The sequence below is a fragment of the Piliocolobus tephrosceles genome, chromosome 19 (assembly GCF_002776525.5).
Source record: "Piliocolobus tephrosceles isolate RC106 chromosome 19, ASM277652v3, whole genome shotgun sequence".
NCBI classification, from domain to species: domain Eukaryota; kingdom Metazoa; phylum Chordata; class Mammalia; order Primates; family Cercopithecidae; genus Piliocolobus; species Piliocolobus tephrosceles.
The window spans coordinates 32,567,685-32,578,987 of record NC_045452.1 but is presented as its reverse complement, the minus strand read 5'-3'; the positions used below and the strand labels follow the sequence as shown (position 1 = coordinate 32,578,987).

General features: G+C 57.1%; 1 protein-coding gene across 5 annotated transcripts; it reads left to right on the top strand.

Moving 5' to 3' along the window:
• The first annotated feature begins 3,087 nt into the window (after nt 1–3,087).
• Nucleotides 3,088–9,054, top strand: CHKB (choline kinase beta). 5 transcript variants are annotated; one of them, XR_003306891.2, is made up of 13 exons: nt 3,088–3,670; nt 3,875–3,983; nt 4,140–4,484; nt 4,679–4,845; nt 5,720–5,815; nt 5,963–6,021; nt 6,108–6,189; nt 6,297–6,405; nt 6,549–6,652; nt 6,872–6,953; nt 7,127–7,348; nt 8,439–8,598; nt 8,936–9,054. XR_003306891.2 is itself a non-coding variant. In XM_023221620.3 (11 exons), the coding sequence occupies exons 1-11, from the start codon at nt 3,447–3,449 to the stop codon at nt 7,199–7,201; spliced, it is 1,188 nt and encodes a 395-aa protein (XP_023077388.1). In that variant the 5' UTR covers nt 3,088–3,446; the 3' UTR covers nt 7,202–7,423. The 5 variants fall into 5 exon arrangements, 4 of the variants coding, with proteins under 4 accessions (XP_023077388.1, XP_026303924.1, XP_026303923.1 ...); XM_023221620.3 differs by lacking the exons at nt 8,439–8,598; nt 8,936–9,054 and having other exon boundaries at nt 4,371–4,484; nt 4,712–4,845; nt 7,127–7,423; XM_026448139.2 differs by lacking the exons at nt 8,439–8,598; nt 8,936–9,054 and having other exon boundaries at nt 4,371–4,484; nt 7,127–7,423.
• Nucleotides 9,055–11,303: the final 2,249 nt, after the last annotated feature.

Sequence of the window (11,303 nt, the reverse complement as noted above, 5' to 3'; positions counted from 1 at the left end):
GGATCCGACAATACCTCACTTGGGCAGACTCTATTGCAAGGTCACTGATGCCCTACCAGAAGGTGCTCAGTCTCTACTTGGGTCTGGTAGTGTGCCTGATACTGCTTTCACTTGGTGAGTAGTTCTCTGCTGCAGAAGGCATGGTCTTGTCCAAGAACTCTAGGACACTGCACTGCAACTCTTCCATTGGAGTTTGCCAGAGGTGCCATATAGGGTCCTTCCTACTCCAAATAAGCCCCCCGGTAACCCACTGGATCTACGCAGCAGGGAAGCCCATCTCCCAATCCAAACCTGTAGCAGAGTCCTCTTTTTCTCTGGGTCCTACTCAAAGCTGGAAGTTTTCCCGTTACCCAATAAAGGGGTCAGAGGGGTATCCCCTAGTGCAGTGCATGCTGACTCCAAAACACAGAGGTGCATCAATGCTTTGCCTCTTTCTTCCTTATAAGGATGCAGGATGCAGTAACTTGTCTCTGGCTCACCCTCAAACGTTGCACCCCTGAAAATGTCACTGATATGGCAGGCTCCAGAACTTCTGAGGGTTTCTCGCTCATCCTCTCACATGCATTGCCTTAACAAGGACAGAGCACTTCCTTCTTCACCGTGTCCAACTAGTATGATGTCATCAATGTTATATGGAATACCGCTAAGCTACCTAAGGTCCAACTGGTATGACATCATCAGTGTTACATGGAATATAGATGATAAGCGGCCTAAGGTCCAACTGGTATGACATCATCAGTGTTACATGGAATATAGATAAGTGGCCTAAGGTCCAATTGGTATGACATCATCAGTGTTACATGGAATATAGATAAGCTACCTAAGGACTATTGTGACAAGAGAATAGGAGAGTTCAAACAACACGAAGCAAGACAATTTATAGAGCTGTCCTTCCCATATAAATGTGAACTGCTTTCAATCCTCTTTACCACTGGGAATTGAAAAGAATGTTCACCAAGTCAATAATTGCATTGAATGCCGGAGGTGCATTCACCGGTTCCAGGAAAGATACCACACTTAGCGCAGCTGTGTGATCGGGAACACGACTTGGCTAAGTTTGTGCCTGATAATATCATTTACTTGAATCCACCAAGACTTAGCAGGAGCCATTCAGGTTAATTGAAAGGATGAAATGGTGACCACCGCTTTGTAAGTCTTTGAGGGCGAAATACCTCTGCAACTATACCTGGAATGCAGGATCGTTTCTGACTTACAATCCTGGAAAGGTTTCAGTAGGTGAGGGGTTTCAAATTCAAAGGCTTCTACTTTGCTCTTCCTTACCATATGGTACCAAAGGCCTGGGATCAATGTACAAGCTCAGCCCTCTGCTAGGTACAAACATCGCAAGTATGCATTGAGACCAGAGAAGTAACCACAGGACTTGGGTTGGGATTCTGATTATCATCTGATTTCCATACACCTGTACCCCAATGAGAGGGCCATGATGCGTCAGGGGTCCTGGTAAGAGTGTCAGCTCAGATCCTGTATCTAACAGCCCTTGAAAGATCTAGATAGTCCTTTTTCCAAAGTAAACTAGTTTTTTTGGTGTGTTTTTGTTGTTGTTGGTCAGACAGGGTCTTGATGTGTTGCTCGGGCTGGAGTGCAGTGGTGTCAACGCAGGTCACTGCAGCCTTGACCTCCTGGGCTTAAGTGGTTCTCTCACCTCAGCATCCAGGGTAGCTGGAACCACAGGCACCTGCCACTAGGCCCAGCTAATCTTTTAATTTTTTGTAAAGACAGCTTCTTGCTATGTTGCCCAGACTGGTCTCAAACTCCTGGGCTCAAACGATCCCCCTACCTCAGCTTCCCAAAGTGCAGGGATTACAAGTGTGATCCACTGCCCCCAGCCAGAATCAGTTGTTTTTGTTTTTTTTTTTTTGAGACAGAGTCTCGTTCTGTCGCTCAGGCTGGAGTGCAGTGGCTCGCTGCAACAAGGCCTGGGTTCAGCAGATTCTCCTGCCTCAGCCTCCTGAATAGCTGGAATTACAGGCACACACCACCAGGCCTGAATAATTTTTGTATTTTTAGTAGGGACGGGGTTTCGCTATGTTGGCCAGGCTGGTCTCAAACTCCAGACCTCAAGTGATCCGCCCGCCTCAGCCTCCCAAAATGCTGGGAGTACAGGCGTGAGCCACCGCGCCCGGCCCAGTTACTTTTTAAAGTGGCTCTAGGTCCCTTTAGGGAAGGATTGGGGGAGTATTTTTTGGTATATGCTCAGATGCTGGTATTGTAAGATCCTTCCTGAGAGGAACCAAGCCTCCTTGTCAATTACTGGGCTCTAAGTCTCAAAACTGACGCAGATTTAAACAGAATGATCATGATTTTCCACTGCAGCAAGTGACATTAGCCTTGTGATCACCAATTTTTGATTTCTTTCTGGTTATCAAATCAAACAATACTCTAGTCAGATGCCCCAAAGAACACCATGGTTCGACAGACACCGCCACGGATCCCTATAGGTCCAGCGTTGCTGGTCGCCACACCAGCCTGGGGCAGAAGCAGAAATGCAGAAGGCACGTGTTTAAATCGGGGCGCCCTCAATGTGAGGTGCGCAGGCCGAGAAGGGGGCTGCGGCCAGCTGTCAGTCTTCACCTTCCGCTCTTGGGTTTGACTCTGTAATCAGTTCTAGGCCTGGAGGAGACAAGAAGGATGGGGGAGAGGGGAATGAAGACGCGCATCTTAAGCAGGGCAGCAAAAGCCTCCTCAGAGGCGCGGTTCTACCGGACAGGGGAGTCCCCGTGTGACTGGGGAGTTATGCACCTGGAGTCATCGAATTGTCCCAAGGGCCATATTCCTTCAGCAAATGTTTACTGCGTACCCACCGGGTGCCCGCATCCAGCACTCTGCCCGCGGTGTGCGGCCCTGCCTAGCGCGCGCGCCTCCTCCAGGCCTCACCCACGCTCAGGACGGACGCGCGCTGGGCGGCTCTTCCTCGTCGGAGCGCCCCAGAGGTCGGGGAAGAGGGCCCGGCAAGGGAGCCCTCCCACCGGAGCTGCAGCTGCAGCCGCCGCACGGCCGCCCCTCCGGCCCTCACGAGACAGTGGCGCAGCTCCTTCTCCCGGGTCTTCCGGGACGCTACCTCGCCCAGCCCGTTCCTCGCCCGCGCACGCGCCGCTCCGCCTCCTGATTGGATTGGCCCCCCCGGCGCCCCGGATTGGCCCAGGCCGTCCAACAGCCGCCCTGCCCAGAGGAGGCCATTGGTCCTTGCCCATAGGGGCGGGGCACGGCGGAGACAAGCGGAATTCGGCCTTCGGAAAGAGTCCCCGGGCCGGGGCACGGAGAGAGCCGAGCGCCGCAGCCATGAGCCGAATAGAGCCGGAGAGACCCGAGTATGACCGGAGAAGCCCAGGCCGGCCGGAAGAGGAGCCGAGCGCGGCCGGAAGGAACCGAGCCCGTCCGAAGGGAGCAGAGCGCAGCTGGGCTTGCGGCCCGGTCCATCCCGCGCCATGGCGGCCGAGGGGACAGCTGTGGCCGGAGGCGGGGCTGTTGGCGGCTGCCCGGCCAAAGACGGCTTGCAGCAGTCTAAGTGCCCGGACACTACCCCAAAACGGCGGCGCGCCTCGTCGCTGTCGCGTGACGCCGAGCGCCGAGCCTACCAGTGGTGCCGGGAGTACTTGGGCGGGGCCTGGCGCCGAGTGCAGCCCGAGGAGCTGAGGGTTTACCCCGTGAGGTGGGAGGTCAGGGGTCAGTCTCTCCGGTGCGCGGATCGGGGTCAGGGGTCAGCCGCGGGGCCCTCAGGATGCTCCATGTTTCTTGCGCCCGCGCCTGGGGCGGGGCCGGGGCCCGGCCTGGCCGGGAGGGGGCCGGGGCCGGGGCCGGGGCCGCGGCAGGTGGGGCCGCCCGCAGACTGAGCGCGCCTGGTGTGGGTCTGCAGCGGAGGCCTCAGCAACCTGCTCTTCCGCTGCTCGCTCCCGGACCACCTGCCCAGCGTTGGCGAGGAGCCCCGGGAGGTGCTGCTGCGGCTGTACGGAGCCATCCTGCAGGTGAGAGGGGCGTGAGCACCGCAGCGCCAGTGGCTTTAGGGCCTGTCGCTTACGGGATGCGGGTTACAGTATTGTCCCCATTGCGCAGTTAAGGACACTGAGGCTCACAGTCTGAGTAACACCTTCTCACACTGAAGCCTGGGCCTGTATTCCCAGCGCTTTGCGAGGCTGAGGCGAGAGGATCACTTGAGCACAGGAGTTCGAGACCAGCCTGAACAACATAGTGAGACCCCATCTCTCAATAAAAACAGACCAACGCTAGAGCCGTGCTCCAGAGCCTCCAGGCAACTGGACCAGAAGCCCCAGCTCTGGTGGGAGGAAAGCAAGCCCTCGTGGCTGTCCCTGTGCCACTTTGTCTTGGCCCTTTTGTTATCCATCCTTTCTCAGGGCGTGGACTCCCTGGTGCTGGAAAGCGTGATGTTCGCCATCCTTGCGGAGCGGTCGCTGGGGCCCCAGCTGTATGGAGTCTTCCCAGAGGGCCGGCTGGAACAGTACATCCCAGTATGAGCCCAGTCCTACCCTCTCCTCCCATCCCAGTACAAGCCCAGTCCTACCCTCTCCTCCCCAAGGCACCTCCACTCCCTAAGCCTACCCCAGTGCCCAATGTCTGCCTTCACATCCCTCACCCCAAGTAGGGAATTTTCCCCCAAACCCACCTCCCCCCATTGCCCCAATCCTTCCCCCTCCTGCCCCAGCCCCATCACCACCCTGATAGCTTCCTGGTGCAGAGCCGGCCATTGAAAACTCAAGAGCTTCGAGAGCCAGTGTTGTCAGCAGCCATTGCCACGAAGATGGCGCAATTCCATGGCATGGAGATGCCTTTCACCAAGGAGCCCCACTGGTTGTTTGGGACCATGGAGCGGTGAGTCAGGAGCCTCCTCAGGGCTCCTGTACACCTGAGCTGAACCTCTTTGCCAGCAGATGTGTCTGGGGCTCTATCCAGCCCTCCACTTGAGAGGTTTTGATATCATGGGCTCTCACAGAACAGGCTTTGAAATGCTTGCCAGAGGCCACATGCAGTGCCTCATACCTGTAATCCCAGAACTTTGGGAGCCGAGGTGGGTGAGTCACTTGAGGTCAAGAGTTCCAAGACTGCCCTAGCCAACGTGGCAAAATGTCATCTCTACTAAAAATACAAAAATTAGCCCGCCATGGTGGCAGGCATCTGTAATCCCAGCTACTCAGGAGGCTGAGGTGGGAGGATCACTTGAGCCCAAGAGGTGGAGGTTGCAGTGAGCTGAAATCGTGCTATTGCACTTCAGCCTAGGTGACACAGCAAGACTCTGTCTCAAAAAACCAAACAATAAAAGAAAATAAATGATTGCCAAGGCCAGGCACGGTGCCTCATGCCTGTAATCCTAGCACTTTGGGAGGCTGAGGCAAGCAGATTGCCTGAGCTGAGGAGTTCGAGACCAGCCAGCGAAACCCTGTCTCTATTAAAGTACAAAAAATTAGCCAGGCATGTCTGCATGCACCTGTAGTCCCAGCTACTCGGGAGGCTGAGGCAGGAGAATTGCTTGAACCAGGGAGGCAGAGGTTGCAGTGAGCCGAGATCGTGCCACTGCACTCCAGCCTGGATGACAGAGTAAGACTCCATCTCAAAAGAAAGAAGAAATGATTGCCAGACAAGTCACACAGTGATAGGAGCAGGGGTGCAGTAGTCTGGCCTGAGGGGTAGATAGGAGACGGATGGGAAAGAATAGCAGAGCCAGTGTATCCTATTCTTTGGGCTTCAGGTACCTAAAACAGATCCAGGACCTGCCCCCAACTGGCCTCCCTGAGATGAACCTCCTGGAGATGTACAGCCTGAAGGATGAGATGGGCAACCTCAGGTGAGGGCAGGCAGGACAAGGCTAATGGTGATGGTGTCCGCCCTTCCAGTATTTGCTGAGGGCTGGTGTCAGGGCCTGGCCTGTTAGTGTGGCTCTGATCCTTCTCTAGTCATTCCTGCTCAGGACCCATGCTCCCTGCCCCTGCAGGAAGTTACTAGAGTCTACCCCATCGCCAGTCGTCTTCTGCCACAATGACATCCAGGAAGGTAGGAGAAGGCATCTGAGTCTCCCAACCCAAGATGGAGGAGCCAGAGGGCTCTGGAGTGAGCAGAACCTCACCCCATTCCCCCAGGGAACATCTTGCTGCTCTCAGAGCCAGAAAATGCTGACAGCCTCATGCTGGTGGACTTCGAGTACAGCAGTTATAACTATAGGTGAGGCTGGAAAGATGGCTTCCCATAGGTCTGTTCCCATAGGGCACTTGAAAACAGGCCAGCTGCCCAGGGCATTTGGGGACTGAGTGTCCACCTTATTCTCCCAGGGGCTTTGACATTGGGAACCATTTTTGTGAGTGGGTTTATGATTATACTCACGAGGAATGGCCTTTCTACAAAGCAAGGCCCACAGACTACCCCACTCAAGGAGAGCAGGTATGTGGGCCAGAGGCTGGGGAGCAGGACCCATCCTGTGAGGAAGGAGGGAGGTGGAGTCTGGAAGGAATGGCCGGAAAGGATGTTACCTGGGAAATACTCCACGGTCTCCCCAATTCCTGACTCTTGGCCATTGATCGTAGCTGCATTTTATTCGCCATTACCTGGCAGAGGCAAAGAAAGGTGAGACCCTCTCCCAAGAGGAGCAGAGAAAACTGGAAGAAGATTTGCTGGTAGAAGTCAGTCGGTGAGGAAGGAGGGGCGGGTTGGGGTAGGGCAGAGCAGAGGAAAGGGGGATTGGGGAAGAGGCAGATTAATCAAGCTGCAGGGAAGGTGGTTATGCAGAGTGGGGTTAGGACAGTGGGGGAGAAGTTAGAACTGTAGGGATTGGCCAGCCTGGGTGAGGGGATCCAAGCAGTGCCAGATATGCTTTTGAATGCCCCTACTTTTCCTGCCCTCCCCCCAGGTATGCTCTGGCGTCCCATTTCTTCTGGGGTCTGTGGTCCATCCTCCAGGCATCCATGTCCACCATAGAATTTGGTTACTTGGTAAGTGACCCTGGGAATGGGAATGCTAGCTGGGGGCTGGGGAGCAGCAGCAGCCATACTCCCCCAGGAGGCCTGGGGAGTCCTGGGTGGCTGTGGGCAGCCTGAGGTGGGTGCAGAATGCTGGTCCCACGTCTTCTCACCACTGTGTGGGGTGGGTGGGTTTCCTTCCCTAGGACTATGCCCAGTCTCGGTTCCAGTTCTACTTCCAGCAGAAGGGGCAGCTGACCAGTGTCCACTCCTCATCCTGACTCTCCACCCTCCCACTCCTTGGATTTCTCCTGGAGCCTCCAGGGCGGGACTTTGGAGGGAGGAGCAACGAGCAGAAGGCCGTGGGGACTGGGCTCAGCCCCCAAGTGAAACTGAGGTTCAGGAGACCGACCTCTCCCTGAGTTTGAGTAGGTCTCCATGGCTGGCAGGCCAGAGCCCTGTGCTGTGTATCTAACACAATAAACAAACTTCTTCCTTCACACCCTGTCCTGGCCCTGCCGAGCAGCAGCAGCAGAAAGTACCAAACCAAGCAGTACACACAAAGGGACTCTTCAGTGCTGTGGGCTTGGAAGTGATTAGGGTTCATGCTTCCAATTGGGGTCCCCCATCCCTCCCCACTCCCCTGTCTCCAGCTTAGAATAGTAAATACTAGGACTTGGGGAGGAGAGTGATGGGGGTATGAAGACGACCCTGAGGTGGGGGTGCCGCCCAGAGCACCAGTGATCCCAGAACAGCTGACACATCGGTGACCTTTCCCCTACATTTGGCTATTTTTAGCTCAAATGCCACCATCCTCACGAGACTCTCTGGGGCCCCCCAGGCTCCCAGACCTTTGAGCAACCTTCAGGGCGCAGAAACCCAGCCCCGCCCTGCAATTCCCACCGCGGAAGGCGGGTGGTCTGGTTCCCGCCCCACGTTTTTCCCGACCCTGATTTGGGAGTAGGTGTCAGGTTCCTGGTGAGGGCGGGGCGGGGGTGGCTAGGCCTGAAGGACGTGGGGACACGGGCCAGAGTGGCTGGCCCCACGCACGAACAGGAGCGAACGTTAGCTGTGAGTAGGGGCCGGCGCAGGGCAGCCCGCGGGGGTCTGGGCCCCCAACCCTGCACAGGGGTGAGGACGGCGGTGGGGCCCGCGTGGTCGGGCAGGGAAGGGCGGGTGCCAGAACCCTGCCTCTGTCCAGGCCACTCCGCTTCCAGGGGCGCTTCTCTCCCCTGCCCGCGCCCTCGCTGACGCCCCCTACTCCAGGCTGCACTTCACCGTCCTTGGGGTCCTGGAGCTTTCAAGGCCCAAACCCCCTGCGCCACAGTGGCTGTGCCCACCCGGAAGGCTGGCGCGAGGATTTGGCGGCGGTTGACCTGGCGGGGGGCGCGGGCCGGGGGCAGCCGCTAGTCGCGGGGTGGGGGGTGCGAGGGGTCGCGGACTGGCTGGAGGCGTCTCGGCGCAGCTGGCGCGGGGCCGGCCTAAGCGCGCCCGCGCACCCACCTGCCCCCGTCCTAGGTGCCGACCAACCCCCAGGATGGCGGAAGCGCACCAGGCCGTGGCCTTCCAGTTCACGGTGACCCCAGACGGGGTCGACTTCCGGCTCAGTCGGGAGGCCCTGAAACACGTCTACCTGTCTGGGATCAACTCCTGGAAGAAACGCCTGATCCGCATCAAGGTGCGCACAGGTGCTTCTCCCAGCAGGTGCAGAACGGAGCTCTCAAGGCGGAGGCAGAGGCCGGCTGTCGGCTGTTAACCGCTTTGTTAGGGTCCCTCACTGCCTCCTTGGCGGGCAGTTCCGCCCGGTACAGGTTCTGGAAGTACAGACGCCAGAGGGGTGCACAGGATGTGGTCGGACACAGGGAGCTGTGGGTGTGGAGGAGGAGGAAGGAGCACAGCAGGGCATCAGGAGAGAAAGCTGTCCAGGCCAAGACCAGGAGCCGGGTTCCAAGACTTCACAGGCAGGCTAACCTCACGCCCTCCGGCTCCATAAGGGCGCCTGTTTCTGCCCGCAGAATGGCATCCTCAGGGGCGTGTACCCTGGCAGCCCCACCAGCTGGCTGGTCGTCGTCATGGCAACAATGGGTTCCTCCTTCTGCAACGTGGACGTCTCCTTGGGGCTGATCGGTTGCATCCAGAGATGCCTCCCTCAGGGGTAAGGAGTGAAACTGGAAGGGCACAGGTGTCGCCAGGGAGGGCTGGGCCCAGCTCCTGAGGCTGAGGTTCCTGAGCTGGGCAGATACAGGACAATAGCCATTGGCAGTCACAGGGCAGCCCTCCTGTATGACAACCATTGTCTTAGTCCTATATCAACTCTTATTTGTTGCAGTCAGACATGAGCATGCCCAGGGAGGTTCTTCCCCTTGATGTCTCCCCTGAGACAGTTCACAGCCACCCGAGGCTGGCCTCAGGAGGACCCCCTGCAGCCTTTGCCCCCTCTCCGATAGGTGTGGCCCCTACCAGACCCCGCAGACCCGGGCACTTCTCAGCATGGCCATCTTCTCCACGGGCGTCTGGGTGACGGGCATCTTCTTCTTCCGCCAAACCCTGAAGCTGCTTCTCTCCTACCATGGGTGGATGTTTGAGATGCACGGCAAGACCAGCAACTTGACCAGGATCTGGGCTGTGAGCAGCAGTCAGTGGAGGGGTTCAGGCACCTGGGTTGAGACGCTTTGGGCTCCTTTAGGGTTCTGAGCTGGAGGGGAGAGGCCGACAGGGCACTGGTGCCTGTGGTGTGGCTTGTCCTGGAGGGGCTGGGCTGGTTCTGAGGGTTTCAGGGAGTTGCTGGCTGGTTTCCATTCTTGCCACTGGCTCCCACCCCAGCACTCTGCTCTGCACCCCCAGATGTGTGTCCGCCTTCTATCCAGCCGGCACCCCATGCTCTACAGCTTCCAGACATCTCTGCCCAAGCTTCCTGTGCCCAGGGTGTCAGCCACAATTCAGCGGGTGAGGGCCTCGCCTGGGCATCCCGGTGGGCAGGGGAGGCTGGATTCAGGAGATGTTTCCAAATATAAGGTTCTGTGCAGAGTGGCCTTGAGGGCTTGAGAATAATGGGGCTAGGTGAGGAGGAAGAGGTGGGAAGAGGATGAAGATAGAGGCAGCCCTGGCCATCTGACCCCTCGGTGATGATAACTGGCTGGACAGTACCTAGAGTCTGTGCGCCCCTTGTTGGATGATGAGGAATATTACCGCATGGAGATGCTGGCCAAAGAATTCCAGAACAAGACTGCCCCCAGGCTGCAGAAATACCTGGTGCTCAAGTCATGGTGGGCGAGTAACTATGTAAGTTTGTGCCCCTGGGCTCACTGTCACCTGCCATGTGTCCTGGCTGCCCCTGCCCCAGCTCTAAGCTTCCACCTGCCCACAGGTGAGTGACTGGTGGGAAGAGTACATCTACCTCCGCGGCAGGAGCCCTCTTGTGGTGAACAGCAACTACTATGTCATGGTATGCACTGGAGCCCCCAGGCCCCCACGCGTCCTGGCTCTGTCCCAGCTCCAAGGCAGAGGACCTGGAGGTTAGCCCGGAGGTCTGGTAGCAGCTTCCGTGGGCAAGTGGGGGTTATGGAGTGAGGCCTGAGGGAAAGGACAGAGGGAGAGGAGATCCTAGAAGAGTCCAGAAGCAGCTTTGGGGCAGTGGAGATCCTGAGGATGAGGAGAGTGGAGACCCCCAGCCTGCCACCGCCACTCTCAGAGTCCCAGGGTCACTGCCCCTGCCCAGCTCAGGCTCTGTCACCTCTTTCCTTGGTTTCCTCACTGGCCTCCTGGCCATGGGTTTACAGCTGCCCTGACACCATAACCAGGGAGTTGTCTAGAACATGTCTTGCTTTGTGTCCCTCTGCAGAGCTGAACAGCAGAATGAAGGCCAGGCTGCTGCTTTTAGAGCTCAGGAGGTCACAGTCTGCCTCTGCCCCATGTAACTGGCCCTTCTGAGTCTCTGGGTCTCCCAGCCACCCGGGCTGTATGGCATGCCTCTTCTCTCCTTTCCCACTGTCCAAAGCACACTTGACTTGCCAGAGTCTATCAGAATTCTCCTCCACAAGCTGTCCTTCCAGGAACTTACACACAACTTGTCCATACCAGAGGTTTTAAACTGCTTTTTAGTGGTAGAACCCCTTTATCAAAGCAAAATAAGTAGAATACAAGCACATAAAATAGGTTATAAAAAGGCAGCTCAGGCCAGATGCAGGGGCTCACGCCTGTAATCCCAGCACCTTGGGAGGCCGAGGCAGGTGGATCATGAGGTCAGGAGATCGAGACCATCCTAACACGGTGAAACCCTGTCTCTACTAAAAATACAAAAAATTAGCTGGGCATGGTGGCGGGTGCCTGTAGTCCCAGCTACTCGGGAGGCTGAGGCAGGAGAATGGTGTGAACCCAGGAGGC